Here is a 19,544-nt window from a genome sequence, read left to right as displayed (position 1 = left end):
AACTGTACACTCTTCTGGCCTTCCTAAAGCCTTTTCACTTGAATGCATTCCCATTGCCACACAGTTCATTCTGACTCACAGCAACCCCACAGGACAGAGTAGAACTGCTCTGTAGAGTTTCCAAGGCTTTAAGGAAGCAAACTGGGGCATCTTTGTCTAATAGAGCAACTGGAAGGTTCAGAACCCCAGCCTTTCAGTTAGCAGAGCACTTAATCACTATACTACCATGGCTCTTTTCCCCTTACTTACTGTTAAATGTGATTCATTAGTTTCTGTTTCATCTAAACTCTGGGTTATGTAAGTTAATAATTCAACAGAAACATCAGGTGGCAATCCTCCATCTTATTAGCACCAAGCATAAGACAAATAACTGCTAGCTGTGTACAGGTGGGGCAAAGCTAGACTGCACACTGTGACATCACTCAGGAGAGGTGTAAAACTGCACCAGCCCAAGACTACCTTCTAGGTCAGCACTTTCTAGAGAAGGTACCCAAGGCAAAAAAGTGGTAAACATTATAGTAGTTTTTCTCAAATTTCATCATGATCTGACCATGGGGAAAGGAGGGATTTCAGTTTAAATCTGTTACTTATCTAAATTAGTAATGGTAAGTAAAAAACATAATTCTATCCGTAGTCCAAAATTAGAACTTTAAATGAAAAATTTAAGCAGTTTGACACATTCTTGTATAATTATGTAAGTTTCACAGCAACCAATATACAATTTATTGTCCACTGTACAATTATTTTCTGAACAAAGATGCCATGAGATAAATGAAAGGTCTTTTACATGTCACCTAAGAAGTATGGCATGTCACTTACATTGGAAAAATATGATATGCCACTTAAATGGACAAAATATTCCTAGGACTGCCACGATGAACAGCGCAAGGGCTTAGTGGTTCTCTCAAGGCCTGTAGTGCCCGCACACATTGGCCGCCCTCCCTCCGAAGACCTGCAGTACATACTTTTCATCTGTAAACTTCTCTGCTGTAAACTCTGTCTGCTTCTCCGTTTCATAGGGTCGGTATTCCCTGTAGGATCTCCGCTCTGCTCGATCCAGTGCCACCTCTGTCCCCCGGTGATCATTCCACCCTTGCTGCTCCCCTCTCCTCAGAGTTCGCTTCTGGCCTGCCACCAGGAAATCAGAGGAGAGAGCTGGAACACAGGTCTGCAGGACAGCACATTGTTAATCTTTACAGATACTTTAATATTCCACTTTTCTAGAAAACAATGTCAAAGAAAACCTCACGAAACCTGGAAAAGTACAGTGGAGGGGGAAAAAAAAAGCAGCAGCCAATAATCTGACCACACTCAAGCCCATGACTGTGGAGTTGATTCAGACTCATAGTGACCTTTTATAACAGAGTTGAACTGCATCATACAGAGGCTGTAAACCAGTATGTAAGCAGATGGCCACATCTTTCTCCCACAGAGTTCAAACACCTGACCTTTGGTCAGCTTCTGGGTGCTTTACTCATTGCACCACCAAAGCTCCTCACAGAGTCAGAAAACTTTGAACAGTTACCATCAGAGCATATGCTTTCCTTTTCATCCTACAAAGTATGATAAATAAAATGTACAAACTAATCTATAATTGCAGGCATCTGACGACTGTGGCTGTATTTTGCTTAATTAACTACATTTTGCAAAAGCAGCTTTACCAACATTTTTACAGCAAAGCCACAATCAGAAAATTAAAGAATCATTTCAGACTGTACTTTTACAACTCCAATTTCATACAAACCAGTAGTAATTTTAATTTAAAGAGTCTGCATGTGAAAGCTGCACAGTAAATAAGGAAGACCGTAGAAGAATTGATGCATTTGAGTTATGGTGCTGGAGGAGAATATTGAAAGTGCCATGGGCTGCCAAAAGAACCAACAGATCTGTGTTGGAAGAAGTGCAGCCAGAATGCTCCTTGGAGGACAGGATGGCCAGACTTCGTCTCTCATATTTCAGACATATTGTCAGGAGTATCAGTTGCTGGAGAAGGATACCATGTTTGGTAAGGAGCTCTGGTAGTATAGTGGATACAAATCAGGCTGCTAACCTCAAGGTCAGCAGTTTGAAACTACCAGCAGTTTCACAGAAAGATGAGGCGTTCTGCTCCTGTAAAGATTTACAGCCTCAGAAACTCTGTGCAGGGTCACTATGAGTCAGAACTGACTCCATGGTATTTAATAACAACAAAGGTGGAAGGTCAGTGAAAAAGAGGAAGATCCCTAATGAGATGGATTGGCCAAGTAGCAGCATCAGTGTACTCAAGTGGCCTCAAAGCAACAAATAGTGAAGTCCGCCCAGGATCAGGCAGTGTTTTGTTCTGATGTGCATAAGGTTGCTATGGATTGGTACCAACTCTATGGCACCTAACAACAACAACAAAGGTTTCTTTCCTTTGTTTTATTTTAAACCAAGATTTTGTCACATCTTTTTCTTTTGAAAGCAATTTCTGATGTTTGATGAAATTTACAGGTTCGCAACCATATTCTCAAATGTCAGTCAAAACTGATACATGAAAGAACAGAATTGCCTTTTTATGTAAGCAGATAGCCACATCTTTCTCCCATAGAGTGGCTGATGGGTTCAAACAGCTGACGTTTGTTTAGCTACAGAGTGCTTTCTTTACTCATTGCAAGTACTGAAGAGGTCAAGAGGGGCTGGCCTTCAGCAGGCACAGCAGAGTTTGGAAACACTAGCCTTTTCCTCTCTCTTCTCACCGTACTTTAACCCACCTCTAGTTTTCATGCTTTAAAGCATGTAAGCAAATGTTGTGTCATCTAAGATTTGTTAGACACACTGTGACTTGTCATTTTTTACAATAGCCTCTAAAATTATCCTTTTATCTTTTTCTGAACATACAGTTCAAACAAAAGTTTTCCATCTCAAACATCACATGCCATTTTTTAGTGGCTTCAGGGTTTAGGGTTTTGCTGTTTGATTTGTATAAATTACTCTTCCCATTGATTACATGGTTATAAAAATTTTGTTGTTGTTGTTAAGTGCCATCGAGTCAGTTCAGACCCATAGCAACCCTGTATAGGGTTTCCAAGGAGTGGCTGGTGAGCTTGAACCGCCGACCTTTGAGGTTCAATCCGACTTTACAATCCAGCACATTACCCTACAGTGTCACACCGGGACTCTCTCAAAATACTAAATGTATTCAAATAACTGGATGTATTTGTAAACTACTGGATTCCTCTTCCACTTAAGACAGATGCACATATGGCCTTTAAGAAATAAAATTTATACATATTTTTCTATTTTCCTACTTAATATTTTATACTTAAAATTTTATAAACTGAGCCCAGGTAAACGTAACATCATTCAAATAGCTTACTGAACTCACTTTTATGTAGAAATCATATATGAGACAACACAAAAATAAGATTATGTAAATTATTAGTATCAAATAATTTTTCAGATGTGCATTATTAACAAAATTTTAATTAGTATCTTGAAATAAGTTATATTCAACCTTCTAGGTTTTTTAGTGTCTCAGAATCCAGTACTAATTCTGACTTGCATTCTACAGTGCAGTCACAACCTGAGTCTATAACATATTTAGCATGTGGGAAAGCTGCTCTCATAAATGCACCATTTGTTTTTACTGCAGAAACATCAAGACAGAGATTGGCACTCTTGCCTAAGAGAGTCTGCGATGCCAGATCTGCTGACACATATTTTACTAACAGAGATCAAAACAAAAGAGGTGCTTGGAATATATGGTAGAAAAAGCGAGTTTGAAAGTTATATCATTATGAAAGAAAAAGTTACTTAACACGTTGAAAATAATACTAGATCATCATATATAACTATTAGCAACAAATATTAACTGTAACAATAATTTTCAGTACTTTTCCACCCAACATAGAAAGTTATTGTAATACAACTTCAAATTTCCTTCTTACAACCTGTAGTTTTAAAACAATCATAAAGATTTACTTAAAAACAACTACAGAATAACTTAGCTTATCCTATCTTCTTTTTGGTCCAAGTTAATGGCCTCATTTTGTCATTCACTTTTTACAACTTAAAATGTAGTATTTATTGCATACTTTAACAGTTTTCAACTAATACTCAAATTTTGGAACAGACTTTGATATAAACTGAAAACTGTTTAACAAGATTGGCTGCTTATTAGGATAATTATCTCACCACTTTCTTGAAAAATTTCTTTCTCCTTCCAAAATACAAAAAAGAAAACAAAAGAAAAAGGGGTCCACATCTTTCCCCCTCAACATTTAGCATTAAGAGCTCAAAGCCGAGACTGAAGCTGGCTTGTTTTCTTTTGGTGGATCAGCGGCTCCAAGTAGATACTGCTAACACTGCATTTCACTGGCCCATCCCAATAAGCAGGTGGTATAACCAGTTCCACTTCAGGTCTAAGGCCAAGTCTCTGCGAAGGGATAAATACAATGAAATTTACAGTGAAATTCCTACAAATAAAAACTGACCTTTGGCTCAAAGACCATAGTTCTGAAAGGCTTTACAAAGCAAGCTCACACAGACTCTGGTGATGTAGTTAACAAGGCTCACACAGGGTCTGTGTATATTGCTAGATGAATATTCAAGGACACTAAAAACCCAAGCTTCCATGGGAAAATCTTATTTCCACAGTCTTTGGGGATTATATGTTGCTCACCATTGCTGAACATGTTTAGACTTTGTTTCTTGTCCACACTAAGCATTTACAATATTCTAACTAAATTAAAATTCTGAGATAGAAAAAAATATATCAATTACACTTACTAAAGAAAAATTTAGTACAACCACATGTATAAGAATGAGCAGCAGTTTGCTCCAGAAAACACTAGAAAAAGAACTAGAATTACAAAATTTTCATTCTAACAATAAAATCTAGAGATTATAACAGATTACAATCTCATGTGAAAGTAGTCATTTGCAACTTTTAAATTAAAAAAAAAAAAGCTGTATGTAATTATAGAGGTAAACTGTTAACAGGCGAGAAAATAGGGAATTTTCACTTAAAACATTTTCTGAATTATTCATAATTTTTCAAAACATTGTGTGGAATTTTTCATAGCATGGATGTGTAAATTCATAACATTAATCTATGTCTTAAACATTTTTTTAAAGTCTCACTGTATGCTGTTGAATCAGTTTTCATAGGAACTCTGTGTAGGGTTTCCAAGAGTGGCTGGTGGGTTTGAACTGCCGAATTTGCGGTTATCAGTCCAGTGCTAATCCTATAGCACCATATCAAGACCCACATATATCAGTATTGTTGTTAAGTGCTATAGAGTCAGTTGCAATTTATAGGGACCCCAAATAGGGTTTCCAAGGAGCAGCTGATTGGTTTGAACCACCAACCTTGCAGTCAGCAGTCTAGTGTGACACTGTGGGTTAATGCGCTGGACTGCAAAGTCGGTTTGAACTGCAAGGTCAGCTATTCAACCTCACCAGCTGCTCCTTGAAAACCCTATACTATGTTCTCTGTTTATGGGTCAGAACTCTATGGCACTCAACACCACCATCACCAGGATATTATGTTAGTTGTTGTTGTTTAAGTGCCATTGAGTCGGTCTGACCCATAGCAACCCTGTACAGGGTTTACAAGGAGCGACTGGTGAGCTTGAACCACCGACCTTGCGGTTTAAACCGACGTACAGCGCATTAACCACAGCGCCCTATCACTAAACGCAGTTTTATACTTTTCTAAAGAAAAGAATGTATTTTCATTTGTTAGACAAAGGGAGTGAAAAAGATTAGCCCTCCTAAGTTTTTATTAAAGAGCTCTGGTAGCGTAGTGGTTACGAAATGGGCTGCGAACCTCAAGGTCAGCAGTTCGAAACTACCAGCGTTCTGATGGTTAGGAGGCGTTCTGCTCCCGTAAAGGTTTACAGCCTCGGAAACACTGTACAGGGTCGCTATGAGTCCGAACCAACTCCACCGCACATAACCACCACCACCACCAAGTTTTTATTACTATATTTATCTTTAAGTAAATGTAATAGAAAAACAAGAGAACATAATACAATATGCAAAATATATCTTAAGTCTTGCTGTTTCAGATAAGCTCAAGAACTTCCTGGCCTAACAGGAGGTTAGCCAAGAAAAATTGCCAAGAAATACTATTTCCTGGCAATTTTCAACACCTTTATTGTGATGACTTGATTTTCTGAGTCTCAAATGGTGTCTATGCCCTGGCCTTTCCAACAGATAAAGGAAAATCATTGGGACAAGCCAAAACCCCAGTACTTAAGCCAGGAGGTGCTCTACCAAGGCTAGTTAGGATGTACAATTTTTATCAAGCAAAGAACAAGCCAATAAATCAAACAATGTCGGGAGAGGTCAAATTGCAATACACACCTTGAAAGTATTTTCTGCGAGCCTTGGGACAGCCTTACTTCAGGACAAGAGTAAAAACACAAGTGGAGTCTCACTGATTATGCCACCAGTGTCAGTTAAAGGGAAAGAAACAGCCTCTAAAGAAAACCCCCTAGTACTACAACACACAGTAGTGCACCAAGATTTGCACTGGCCCTTTTTGTTAAACTAAGAGTAGAGAACCTTGAATATTGTTGAGGTTGAAAAGAATATTCTAAGAGCAGTCTTGAGCTAATTACAAGTTACACATCCCATCAACAATACTAAGAAATGCATTGAAAATCGATGCCTGCCGACTACTGGAAGCGTGAATATTGAGACGAGTTAAAGCTCCCAAAGAGTTGAGGATCCCGCGGACACCTCAACCAGCACGCACTCACGGCCCTGACGTCACAGCCCAACCCCACGCGGTCAGCAGGCCTTTTTCCCTCATCACAGAGGCCCAGCAGCCCCTCACCCCAGCTCCCTCCATTCTAGACACATCGCAGCCTCTCACCACCACCTACAGTGGGCTAGTTGCTCTCTCCCCTCCGTCCTTCGCAGCTCGTTTCTCGTTTAGCCTCCAGAACTCAATCTTGCAGAGGCTGGCATCCTTGCTGACTCTTAATTTCAGACCTCCGGAACAGCAGCCCACACACAACTCTCCAGCATTACCCCTCAACTTTATGCAACTTGACCTAAGGGTTCAGATTCCAGGGTCTCGTGGCCCACTAGCTCCAGCCTCCCCAGAGGGGACGCCAGAAGGGATGGGAGCCCCCAGTCACACACTGTAGTCTTCTTTGCTGCCTTCTACTGCCGCAACCCAAGTCTCCTCAGAGCCCACCCCTTTCCGGAACGTGGTTCCCGAAACCCTAGTCTCCCAGGGAAGAGGTTGACCCCATTCTCCTCGCTCTCCCTCCCGCCGCACCCTCCCAGTGAGCGCCCTGGTGCCGGCGGGACGCGCGTACCGGGCGGCTGGGGGCCGCCGCCGGGGCTGTCGGGCTGCTGCGCGCCAGGGGCCGGGATGCTCTTGCGCTCCTTCTGGGACTCCCTCCGGCCACTGCCCGAGCCGGTTTTGTGGCCCGAGGCCCCGGCAGGGCTCCTGCCGCCTCGGGTGCTGACCCCGGCGGCCACCGCCGCCTCGTCGCGTCTCTTGCGCTGCAGCTGCTGCTGGCGCCGGCACTCGGCCTCGCGCAGGATGTCGAACGGGTCCGACTCGTCGTCCAGCAGCTGGTGGAAGCGGTTGGCCACGACGCAGCCGAAACTTTCCTGCATCGTGGCGTCAGCGGCGGCCACGGGGCTCCCCAGAGCGCCCTTCATGCCGCCGTGGCCACTGCTGGCCCGCCGCGGGCAGCCTACGCGAGTGACTCTCAACGAAGCGGACAGCGATGACCCATCCCACCGACGCCTCCCTCCCAGCCCTACCCGGTTGTCTCCCCGCCAGCGCCCGCCCCCGCACCGCCAGCGCCCGCCTAGCAGCCGCCGGAGAACCAATCAGCGCGTCCGGACACGCCCCCTTTCTAGCCGTGCGCCTGGGAGCCCAATCACCAACTAGCTGCTGTCGCGTCATGCGCCCTCAGTGCTCCTCCCCCTCTGTCTCCTGTTGGAAAGGCGGAGCCCAAGGGACGGGCTACTGAGAGGAGAAACGGAGGTTTGTGGTCCAGGTGGCTAGGAGATGCTCTGGACTTAAGGCCGTCGTGTCTGTACTCTGTGAATCTGGGTACTCATTCATTAACGGCCAGTTGTCAAAGTTTTGTATTCATCTAGCCATTCAACATCTATTCATTGAGCACTTACGTGTGCCTGGAATTTTGTTGTAAGAGATCCTATATCTTCAAGGAGTTTACGGTCTACAGACTGAGAAAAAGTGCCCCCAAAGGGAAGGGACAGAGTTCTGTAGGCGCCGGTAGCAAGGGAACCCGACCACACTGTAAGTGACGGGTCCGCTAGGGTCTGAAAGGAGCGAATCTCGGGGTAGGATGGACCTCAGCACATTCAAGCTCACGTTAAGTTGTGTAATTGGAACGTGGGAGTGGGATCGGTAGAGGCATTATTTTGGTCTTTAATCTAGCAGCAGTGGGAAGCAGCTTTTAAATAAGGTCAGACTTTTATTTGATAAAGGCCACTTAAACTCCTTTGAAAGGAATTGGTCAGAAGGAGGTCCGAATGGGTGCAGGAGACCAGGGAAAGCTGACCACAGTGACTAGGACTAAGATGATGGCAGTGGAGGCGAAGAGAGGGTAGATTCAAGAGTCATTTTAGAGGCGAATCAAAATGCCATAAATATTGGGGGGGGGTGAAGAAACAGTACAATGACTGCTATTTTTCAGGCTTGGGCGACTAGAATGTTGGTGCAATTTGTAAAGAAAGAGAACCCTGGAACAGATCACTCTGATGAAATCTTGAGTTTAGCGGTGGACACGTTGAGGTTTATGTTTTGTTTTGTTTTTGAGATCGTTTAGTTGAGACCTGCCGCAGAGAGAGGAACTTATGTCTGGACTTCCTCTTGGAAGTCTTACCAGGGCACCTGTAGAGACTCTCTTGGTTGAGTATTCCGAAGTGATTCCTATTGCGCTTACATTTTTACAGAACTGGTATTTTGTTCAGTAGATCCATAGGATAAGCACTGGACTGTGAAACACAAGGTCCGTGGTTCAAGTCCACAGGCTCTCTGCAGGAGAAAAGAAAAAAAAAAAAAAATGAGGCTTTCTGCTCAGGTGCTATGAGTCAGAACTGACAACACTTAACAATTAGCAGAAATTGGGCCCCTTTAATTAATCAAGGCTCAAACTTGATTAATTTCACATCAACATTATAATTCCATTCCCTTGCCAGGTTAATCATTTCAATCTGGCAGAATAGCCCTGAAAGGTAGTTGGTGTGGAGTTACTAACTAAACCAACAGGGAACTCCCTAAGACCAGTAGTTGAATCAGCTTTGACTCACGTGTGTGTGCTCCATAAAGTTTGTAATGGCTGATTTTTTTGGGAAATAGAATCACCAGGCCTGTCTTCTCCAACCTTTGGTTAGCAATCAATTTAAACCACCCAGGGACTCCTTGGGAACCTCCCTACCTTGGATTTATTATATAAGATGATTGTTGCTGTCATTAAGTACTGTCGAGTCTTTATTGTCCAAACTACTCTTTAACCAACTAACTAATCTACAGCCATCAAGCCTATTCTAACTCATAGCGACCCTGTATAGGGTGGACGAGGAGATGCTAGTAGGTTTGAACTGCCAACCGTGTCATTCAAACTGACCTTGCAGTCGAGTGCTTGTCCTATAACACCACACTAGGATTTCAAGGAATAGTTAGAGGGTTTGAACCTATAACCTTCAGTAACTAGTCCAGTACTTATCCTAAAGTGCCACCAACTACTCCTGTTTTTGTTGTTAGGTGCCGTTGAGTTGGTTCTGACCCACAACAACCCTGTGCACAAATAAACAACACTGCCCAGCCCTGAACCATCCTCTCAATTGTTATTGTTGTTGTTGTTATGTGCCATTGAGTCAGTTCCGACCCATAGCGACCCTGTATAGGGTTTCCGAGGGTGTAAATCTTTACGGGAGTAGAAAGACTCATCTTTCTCAATGTTATATTTGAGCACAATTGTTACTGCCACTGTGTCAATCCAACTCATTGGATGTTGTAATGGTTCAGGCTAGGATTTCTAGTGGTTTAGCAGTTGAGATGTGCTGATTTCCATAATGATGAAACCTAATAGAAGCATAGTTAACTCTATGATGATTGACTATGAGCAGCCAGTGAATTGAAAGGATGTTTCCTTGGGGGTGTAGCCTGTGCCCAAGATAATGGACATGTGGGAAAGGCTCTCTCTCTCCCCCACTGGGAACCTGGGACTCAGCAATTGTAAGCCATTTCCTTGATGATAAAGTTCTGCCTCTCTATATATACATGGTATCCTGATGTGGCACTCTAGGATAAGCACTGAACTAGAAAGTCAGTTTAAACCACAAGGTAGTGGTTCAAACTTACCAGATGCACCCCAGAAACCCTATACAAGGTCACTATGAGTCAGAACTGACTCAATGGCACTTAACAATATATATACATATATATGTTTTTCTAAAAACTCAGCCTAAGACATGTGGTACTGAGAGTGGAGTTCTAGAGAAACAAAATCACAAGGATGTTTTCTAAATTGATACACAAGTCTTACTAACTTTAAAGGCACTAATATAGGGTGGAGGCATGTCTGACCTCAACTTCATAGGAATTGACCTTGGACTGATTTTGAATTTGGTTGTTTTTTCCCCTTGTGGAGTAAGAGAAAGTCAGACATGGCCCCTACTTGGTTTAAGCAGTTGGCACCAGGAGCCGGATTCATTACAATGGCTCCAGACTGAAGAAAGCATGAGGTTTTATATTTTGTTACCTGGTGTAGCACTGCAGGATAATGCACTGGACTGCAAGGTCAGTTTGAACTGCAAGGTAGGCAGTTCAAACCCACCAGCCACTCCTCGGAAATGCTACACAGGGTTGCTATGGGTTGGAACTGACTTGATGGCACTTAACAACACTGAAAAAAAAATTTTTTTTGCCTCCTGCCTGAGGGGATAAAAGCAGGCACTGTTGGTTAATGCTCTGGACTTCAAAGTCCACTTGAACTGGGAGGTCTGAGGTTCAACTTCACCAGCTGCTCCTTGGAAACCCTATACAGGGTTGCTATGGGTTGGAACCTGACTCAACAGCACTTAGCAACAACAAGCAGACGACACTCTGGCTAAATAAGATGGCTAATAAGGAGGTCAGAGTTCTGTTGTGGTACTAAGGGTTAATACCCTGGACTGCAATGTAGGATTGAACTGCAAGGTAGGTGGTTCAAGCTCACCATCTGCTCCTAGGAAACCTTATACAGGGTTGCTAAGAGTTGGAACCAACTCCAAGGCACTTACCAACAAGAGGGAGTCAGGGTTTACTGGAGCTACCCTGCTAAAGGCTTAAGGCCATATGGGATTAGTCTAAGGGTGGAGAAGAAAAGATTGAATTTGAATGTTATAAAAGGTTTATGTGTCTGCCTTATAGATAGTGGTTTCTTCTGCCTATTGTAAAATAGACATACATGCGTGATAGAAATGAATGTTGGTAATTATGATTACAGAGAACTTGTAAGAGATTGTATTTGCTAAAAGGTGAGTTAGAATTTGCTCAGAAACAAATAGGCTTTTTGTTTTAAGCTTTCTAGAGTATGGAGCCTTAGGTGGAATCCTGAGCCCAACCCAGAACCTTCAGAGTTAGTACATTTGCATTTGAAAAGACATGTAGACCATCCCAGAACTACTAAAAGAACAGGAGATTGGTGATTAAAAGACCTGCAGGAAAAAAGTGGACTGTTTGGCTTTTAGAGTTTCAAGCAAGCTGTTTGTCTTAGAGATATCAAAGCTAAAAATGTCTGTGTCCATCAGAGAAAATCCTCTTCTAGGACTAAATGTTAAAGAGAATTGGTGAACCATATGCTCACTGGTGGCCACCTGGGTCTACTTGTGAGTGGAAATGCAGCCATGAAGACACAGGCTGAATTTGAACATGTTCTTTCGGCACCCATTAACCTTGGGTCACCTATCTTTGGAATGAGCACAAATACGGATCTCTTCCAATCTGTTGAACAGGTAAGCTGTCTTCCAAAATTCTTGGCATAGATAAGTGGTAGCCTCAAGTGCTTCATCAGTTTGTTGAAAGATTTCAATATCTGGAAGCTTGTTTCTTGACAATGCCTTCATTGCAGCTTAGACTTCTTCTTTCAGTACCATCGGTTCTTAATCATTTTAATTTTTTTACAACTTTTTATTGTGGATTGAGTGAAGGTTTACAGAAAATATCATCAGTTTTACATTAAACAAATCATGCACTTTGTTTCATCTCAATAATTTCAATCTCCTCCTGTAACAATAGTTATCCTGCTTCCTCCCTGTGGTTCCTATTTCATTCCAACTTCCTTCCCATCCTTCTCAACTTTATCCTTAGGTAAATGTTGCCCTTTTGATCTTGAATGATTGACCATTCCATGGTGAACATGCCTTATCTAGTGCTTTTGTCCCCTCATAAATACCTATCTACTGCTTGGTTGAAATTTGGGCCACAAGGGTGAGTTCCATTCCAGATTTGAAGGACAGTCAAGGGCCATAGTCTTGGGTTCCTCCAGTCTCTTTCTGACCAGTAAGCCCAATTAAAAAAAAGAAAGAAAGAAAAGGTCTCCCACAGGACTATTGTGATCCCTTTCAGAGCAGTTGGTAGTAGAGTCGGGCACCAACTAGTTCTTTTGGGTCTCAGAATGGTGTGACCGATGTTTCACCTGCTCTATTGGTCTAGTTGATTCCAAGCATCTTCAGTTTTTATCACTCTTCTTTCTTTCGCATATGAAGAGACCAATAGTTACACCTTACTCAGGAACTTCCAAAATTCCAGTTGCTATGCACCAAAGTAGGATGTAGAACATTGTTTTTGTGGGCTATGTTATGCCAATTGACTATGGTATCCCTTGAGACTATGGTCCTGAGTTTCCAGGTCCAACAACTCATTGCCTTAAGATATTTGATGCTGTCTAAGTTTTCATCATTTTGTCCTCTTGTATTCTTCACCACAGCTGGAAAGGGAAATAGTCATGTGCAAACATCCTCTTTCAAATCCTTATGTATTTGTGGGTATACTCCCAATCTCTCTCCCATACCCATTCAGCCTGTATGTCTGTCCATGTTATCTACCCACAGAACACTGTTGTTCCAGGGTTGTGCATATAACAGTATTTACCTCTATCCCCTGACATCACCTGTCTTCATCATTCTTCTAACAGCCTCCTTCTTCTTGTATATTACCCTCCTTATCACTAGAGCTAACATGTCTTCTCTCTAACCAATAAATTACTCTCACTTCCCTCCCACCCTTTGCACTAGCAAAGAATATTTCTTTTTGCATGAAAACATTTCCTTGAGTTTTTACAATAGTGGGTCTCATACTTTGCCCTTCTGTGACTGACTAATTTCACTTAGCATAATGTCCTTGAGATTCGACCATGTTATGAAGTGTTTTTGCTAATTCATTTTTTTCAGTGTTGCATAGTATTCCATTGTGTGTATGTACCAAAGTTTGTTAATCCATTTTTCCACTGATGAGCATTTAGGCTGTCTTCATCTTTTTACCATTGTTAATGGTGCTGTGATGAACATTGATGTGCATATGTCTATTTGTGTCATGGCTCTTATTTTTTATGGATATATACCAAGTCTGGTAGCGTAGTGGTTACAAATCGGGCTGCGAACCTCAGGGTCAGCAGTTCAAAACTACCAGCTGTTCTGCAGGAGAAAGATGAGGCTTTCTGCTCCCATAAAGATTTACAGTCTCGGAAACCCTGTACAGGGTTGTTATGAGTCGGAACCGACTCCACGGCACATAACAACAACAACAACATATACCAAGTAGAGGGATTGCTAGGTCATGCAGTATTTCTATTTTCAACATTTGAGGAAATGCCATACTGTTTTCCACAGTGGTGACACCATTTTACAGTCCCACCAGCAATGTAGGAGGGTCCCAGTCTCTCCATACCCTCACCAACATTTGTTGTTTTCTGTTATTTTGAACTTTGCTGTAAGTGCTGGTTTGAAATGATATTTCATTGTTCTGATTTGCATCTCTCATGGCTGATGTTGGTGGTTCAAACTCACCAGCTGTTCCTCGGAAACCCTATACAGGGTCGCTATGGGTTGGAACCAACTCAACGGAACTTAACAACAACAACGACAATGGCTGATGATGGTGAACATTTCTTCATGTTTGTTGGACACCTTTAATGAGGTGTCTCTTCATGCCCACTGCCTATTTTTTATTGGATTATTTGTCTCTTTCTTGTAGAGGTGTATTTTTCTATAAATTTTAGAGATTAGTCCCTTGTCTGATATGTCACTGCAAAATAATGTTTTCCTTTCTGTGGGCTATCTTTTGGCAAAATTCCTTGGTGCACATAAGTGTCTACTTTTTAGGAGATTTTATCTTCTATTGTGTATGTGTTTTGGTTGTTTGACATGTATTTATGCCATGTATTATTTTTCATAGATAATCTTTATAGTTCTAGGTTTTATATTTAGGTCTTTAATCCATGTTGAGTTGGTTTTCGTATATGGAGTCAGATATGGGTCTTATTTCATATTTCTAAAATGAATTTCTAGTTTTGCCATCACTGTTTGTTAAAGACACTATCTCTTTCCCATTTAATATGTTTTGGTTCTTTGTCAAAAATCAGTTGACTGTATGTAGATGGATTTGCTTCTGGGTGCTCACTTCTGTTCCATTGATCTGTGTATCTTTCGTTATACTAGTACTAGGTTGTTTTGCCCACTATGGATTTGTAGTAGATTTTGAGATCAGAAATGAGAAGCCTCCAACTTTGTTCTCCTCCTTAAGGAATGCTTTGCTTATCCCAGGTCTCTTTCTTATCCATATAAAGTTATTTATTTGTTTTTCCATTTCTTTAAAGAATGACATTGGAATGTGAAATGATATTGCATTATATTTGTAGATTACATTGGGTAATGTTGTCATTTTCACAATGTTAAGCCTTCCTATCCATGAACATGGTATATTCTTCCATTTTTGTGTGTCTCTTTTATTTTCTTGTAGTAGTATTTTGTAGTTTTGTTTATATAATTCTTATGTTTAGGATAAGCACTTGACCACAAGCCTGAACCACAAGGTTGGTGGTTCAAACTTACCAGTCACATCTAGGAAACCCTATACAGGGTCTCTATACTCAGAATCAATTCAGTGACACTTAATAACTGGCATAACTTCATTTCTCTGGTGTGATTTATTCCTAAGTATTTCATCTTTTGGGTGGCTATTGTAAATGGTATTATTTTCCTGATTTCCTTTTCAGAGCTGTCTTTGTTTGTGTAGAGGAATCCAACTGATTTTGTTTTAAGTTTTTATTGTGAAGTGAGTGATAGCTTACATGGGAGAACATCAGTTTTACATTCATCCTATCGTATTTCATTACAATGATTACAATCCCCTCCATGCATCATTATTCAACAGTATTTGCTTCTATACCCTCTGTTTGTTTTTGTGTCTAGAGTCCTCAGCTGCTCCATCGCTCCACATCATCATCTGTCTCCAACTCTGGTGTTACCACTTCTCTGGATAGGGTCCCACACTCCGCTCATGCTCTTCTCCCTTGGTCCCAGGATCTACTATTCCTGGACTGTAAGATCAACTACTCCCCCCTTTTTGCTACAGATCTTTACAGTTGTGACAATTGCAATCAGTCATGATAACAATTATTCACTATTGAATCATAAGAAACTTATCCCCATCTCCTTCCACCAGACCTGTCTAGACTAGATGAAAACTATTCAGTAGGGATTCTACCTTCTCCTGCCCACTTTGAAACTAAACTCCCTCTTGAAAACTTGTAATCCAGTCACTTTGTGCATTTATAGCGCCCCATTTTAGGTAGTCAATGTCTAAGTTGCCCAATTGTTGTGATTTACACTTGTTTTCTTTATTAAAAAAATTTTTTTTTTTTTTTAAATCTTCCTCTAGTCAAGTTCTGATCATCCAGCCATTGAAGTTAAGTCAAATGGGTACTATCTGCAAGTTTGAGTATTCTTGTGCATCTCTCCTCACTTCATATCAGCTGGATGCTTCACTTTCAACTCTAGCTCTCTGTGGCTATGTTCTTGTCCATGGGCTCATGAGTCCCCAGGTCTCACCATACTTCGGGCCAACCAGGTTTCACCATACTCCAGTCCAACTGGTTTTTGTATATTGATCTCACACCCTGTCATTATTTTGAGTTCCAACTATTTTCTTGCTGAGTCTTTAGCATTTTCTATGTATGCATTATATCATCTGCAAATAGAGGAAGTTTTACTTCTCCTTTGCCAGTTTGGATGCCTTTAATTTCCATTTCTTGCTCTGGCTAAGAATTCCTACACAATATTGGATAGGAATGGTGATAAAGGGCATCCTTCCTGATTCCTCTTTGCGAAGAGAATGCTTTTAGTTTCTCTCCATTGAGGGTAATGTTGACTGTTGGATCTGTATATATGCACTTAACTATGTTGAGGAATTTCCCTTCTATTCCTATTATGTTGAGTGTTTTTATTAGGAATGGATGTTGGATTTTGTCAAAAGCCTTTTCTGTATCAATTGATATGATCATTTGGTTCTTTTACATTGTTTTATTTATGTGGTGGGTTGCATTGATTACTTTTCTAATATTGAACTAGCCTTGCATCCTTGATATGAATCCCACTGTCATGATTTATTTACTTATTTATTTTTGATATGTTGTTGAATTCTATTGGCTAGGAGTTTCTTGAAAATTTTTGTATCTATGTTCATGAGGGATGTTGGTCTGTAATTTTCTTTTTTAGTGATGGAGATTTCCATCCTTTTCTGTATTCTGGAATAGTTTGAGTAGAATTGGTATAAGCTGTTCTCTGAAATTTTGGTAGATTTCAACAGTAAAGCCATCTTGGCTCACTTTTTTTTGTTGGGAGTTTTAAAAAGACCTGATCAATTTATTCTGTTATTATAACTTTGTTCAATTTTTCTACTTCATTCTGTGTTAGTGTAGGTAGGTCGTGGTTTTCTAAAAATTTGTCCATTTCTCCTAGATTTTCAAATTTTTTGGAATATAGTTTTCATAGTATTCTGTTATTGTCCTTTTTATTTCCATTGTTTCTGTTTTGATGTTATGTAGCTCATTTCTTATGCATGTTATTTATGTATTCTCCGTCTTTTCTTTTGTTATATTTCCCAGTGGTTTGTCAATTTTATTAATCCTTTCAAAGAACCAACTTCTTGTCTTATTGATACTTTTTATTTTTCTGTTTTCTATTTCATTTATTTCTGCTCTAATCTTATTTCTTCTGGTGGCTGTAGGCTTACTTTCTACTTTTTTCTAGTTGTTGGAGATGTGTTAATATGTTGATTTTGGTTCTTTCTTCTTTCTGGGTGTGTGCATTTATTGCTATAAAAATGCCTTCTGAGCACTGCTTTTGCTACGTCCCAAAGGTTTTGGTATGTTGTATCTTCATTCTTATTTGATTCAAGGAATTTTTTTAAGTTCGTTTTTTTTATTTGTTCGACAACCTAGTATTTTTTAAGCACGGTTTCATTCAGTTTCCATGTATTTCATGTTTTCTCTTGATCTTCCTATTGCTAATATCTAATTTTATAACACTGTGATATGAAAAGATAGTATGTAGTATAATGATGTTGTTAAATTTATTGAGGCCTACTTTGTGGCCTAAAATATGATATATTCTGGAGAATGTTCCACACACACTGGAAAAGAATGTTTATTGTTCTCTTGTTGGTCTGAGTGCTTTAAGTCTATGAATTCAAGTTGGCTGATAAAGTTGTTTAGTTCTTCTGTGTCGTTGTTGAGTTTCTTTCTAGTTGTTCTGTTCTTCATTGAAAGTGGTATATTAAGATGTCTTACTATTTCTTTCTTCAATTCAATTAGAGTTTGATTTATATATTTTGAGGCTCTTTCTTTGGGAGTGTAGATATTTATTATGGTTATCTACTCTTGTTCAACTGATACTATAACCCTGAGATAATGTCTTTCTTTGACTCTTATGCTGGTTTTTGCCTTAAAGTCTGTTTGATCAGAAATTAATAATGTCACTCTTGCTCATATTTTATGGCTCTTATCTTGATATATTTTTTTGCATTCCTGATTTTTAATCTATTTTCGTCTTTGCATGAAAGTTGTCTCGTGTAGACAACATATTGAAATAATCTTGTTTTCTCATACATTCTACTCTTGTCTGTCTCATGACTAGTGCATTTTGTCCACTGATATTCAGTGTAATTATATATCGATAGATATGAATTGTTTGCTGTCATTTTTCTGTGTTTGTGGTTTGTGTGTGTGTGTATGGTGTTGCTTGTTTCTTTTCCAACAGAATTTTCTGTAAATTCATTTTGTGTGCTTTCATGTCAATTTCTTCATTGCTGTTGTTTTAATATTTACTAAATTTTTATGGTTTTCCTTGATTTGATATGAAGGTGTATTAATTTTCTCTGAGCATACCCTGTAATTTATTAATTTCTTTATTGGTTTAAAACAGTCAGTTTTATCCGGAAATGTACATTATTTCCTTGCCATTTGGAAGTTCAGTAAATACACTTTCCCCTGTTTTTGCTTTGTAGTTTTCTTCATTATAAATTGATTTATCTGGCTCCTTATTTTTTTACTTTGGATACTTTTTTTATCTGGATTTTATTCTAGATGATGGTGCCATGTATATCAAGCTTAAGCTGTTGTCTGCTGTTGTAGGTTCTCATTCAAAAGGACTCAATTTACTATTTTTTATAGAGTTGGTCAAGTTATTACAAATTCCTTTAATTTCTGTTCATCTGCAAATGTTCTAATTTCACCATCATATTTGAGGGACTGTTTTGCTGGGTATATGATTCTTCGCTGGCAATTTTTTTCTTTCAGAGTTTGCATATGTCTTTGCATTGCCTTTTTTTTTTTTTTTTTAAAGTTTTTATTGTGAGGTTTACATGGGAAAACATCAGCTTTACACTCATCATGTCGTATTTCGTTTCATCGTAATGATTACAATCCCTTCCATGCATCATCAAATAACCAAAGGTTATACCACACAGGCCCACCCCCCGGCTGCCAGCACACAGCCCTTCTCCCTCCGAGTCCAGTGTCCCCAGCCACTCTGTCTATTCATGTCATCATCTCTGTCTCCATCCCTGGCATCACTGCCTCTTGGGGTAGGGTCCTGCTCTCCATTCTTCTCATTTGATGGTCCCAGTGACCTCTGCTCCTGGCCTGCCAAATCAATCACTCTCCTCCTTTTGTCAAAAAACCATCTACCTCTATATTTCCTACCCTCATAGTTAGTCCTGATGTCAGTTATTCACTGTTGTACCACAAAAGTCTTATCCCCATTTCCTTCCGCCAGTCCAGTCCCAACAGATTGGAATTTATTCAGTGATGATTCTACCTTCCCCCACCCCATCTGGAACTAGGTTCCCTCTTGAAAGCTTGTAAGCCTGTCATTTCTTGCCTGAATAGATACCCCCATTTTGGGTAGCCAATGTCTAAGTTCCCATCCCTGTAAACCCTGCTTACCAAAGGGGTGAGTGTGATCCTCGCTGTAAAGGTTTATTCCCTTTTTTGAGCTGCTACATCCATAAATATAGGTAAAGTTTATCAAATTGTAGC

General features: G+C 40.2%; 1 protein-coding gene across 1 annotated transcript in view; it reads right to left on the bottom strand.

The window, feature by feature from the left end:
- The window catches only part of HABP4 (hyaluronan binding protein 4), a 47,855-nt gene extending 40,104 nt beyond the window's left edge, over nucleotides 1–7,751 (bottom strand). The window contains exons 1-2 of the mRNA XM_006867670.1: nucleotides 7,296–7,751; nucleotides 966–1,128 (exon numbers count right to left, since the gene is read on the bottom strand). Of these exons, the coding sequence (XP_006867732.1) occupies nucleotides 966–1,128; nucleotides 7,296–7,647 (515 nt within the window). The 5' untranslated portion in view covers nucleotides 7,648–7,751. The remainder of the gene's footprint in view (nucleotides 1–965; nucleotides 1,129–7,295) is intronic.
- Between the last annotated feature and the right edge of the window lie 11,793 nt (nucleotides 7,752–19,544).

Source organism: Chrysochloris asiatica, unplaced genomic scaffold, assembly GCF_000296735.1.
Source record: "Chrysochloris asiatica unplaced genomic scaffold, ChrAsi1.0 scaffold00107, whole genome shotgun sequence".
NCBI classification, from domain to species: Eukaryota; Metazoa; Chordata; class Mammalia; order Afrosoricida; family Chrysochloridae; genus Chrysochloris; species Chrysochloris asiatica.
This window is presented reverse-complemented; position numbering and strand designations above follow the sequence as displayed.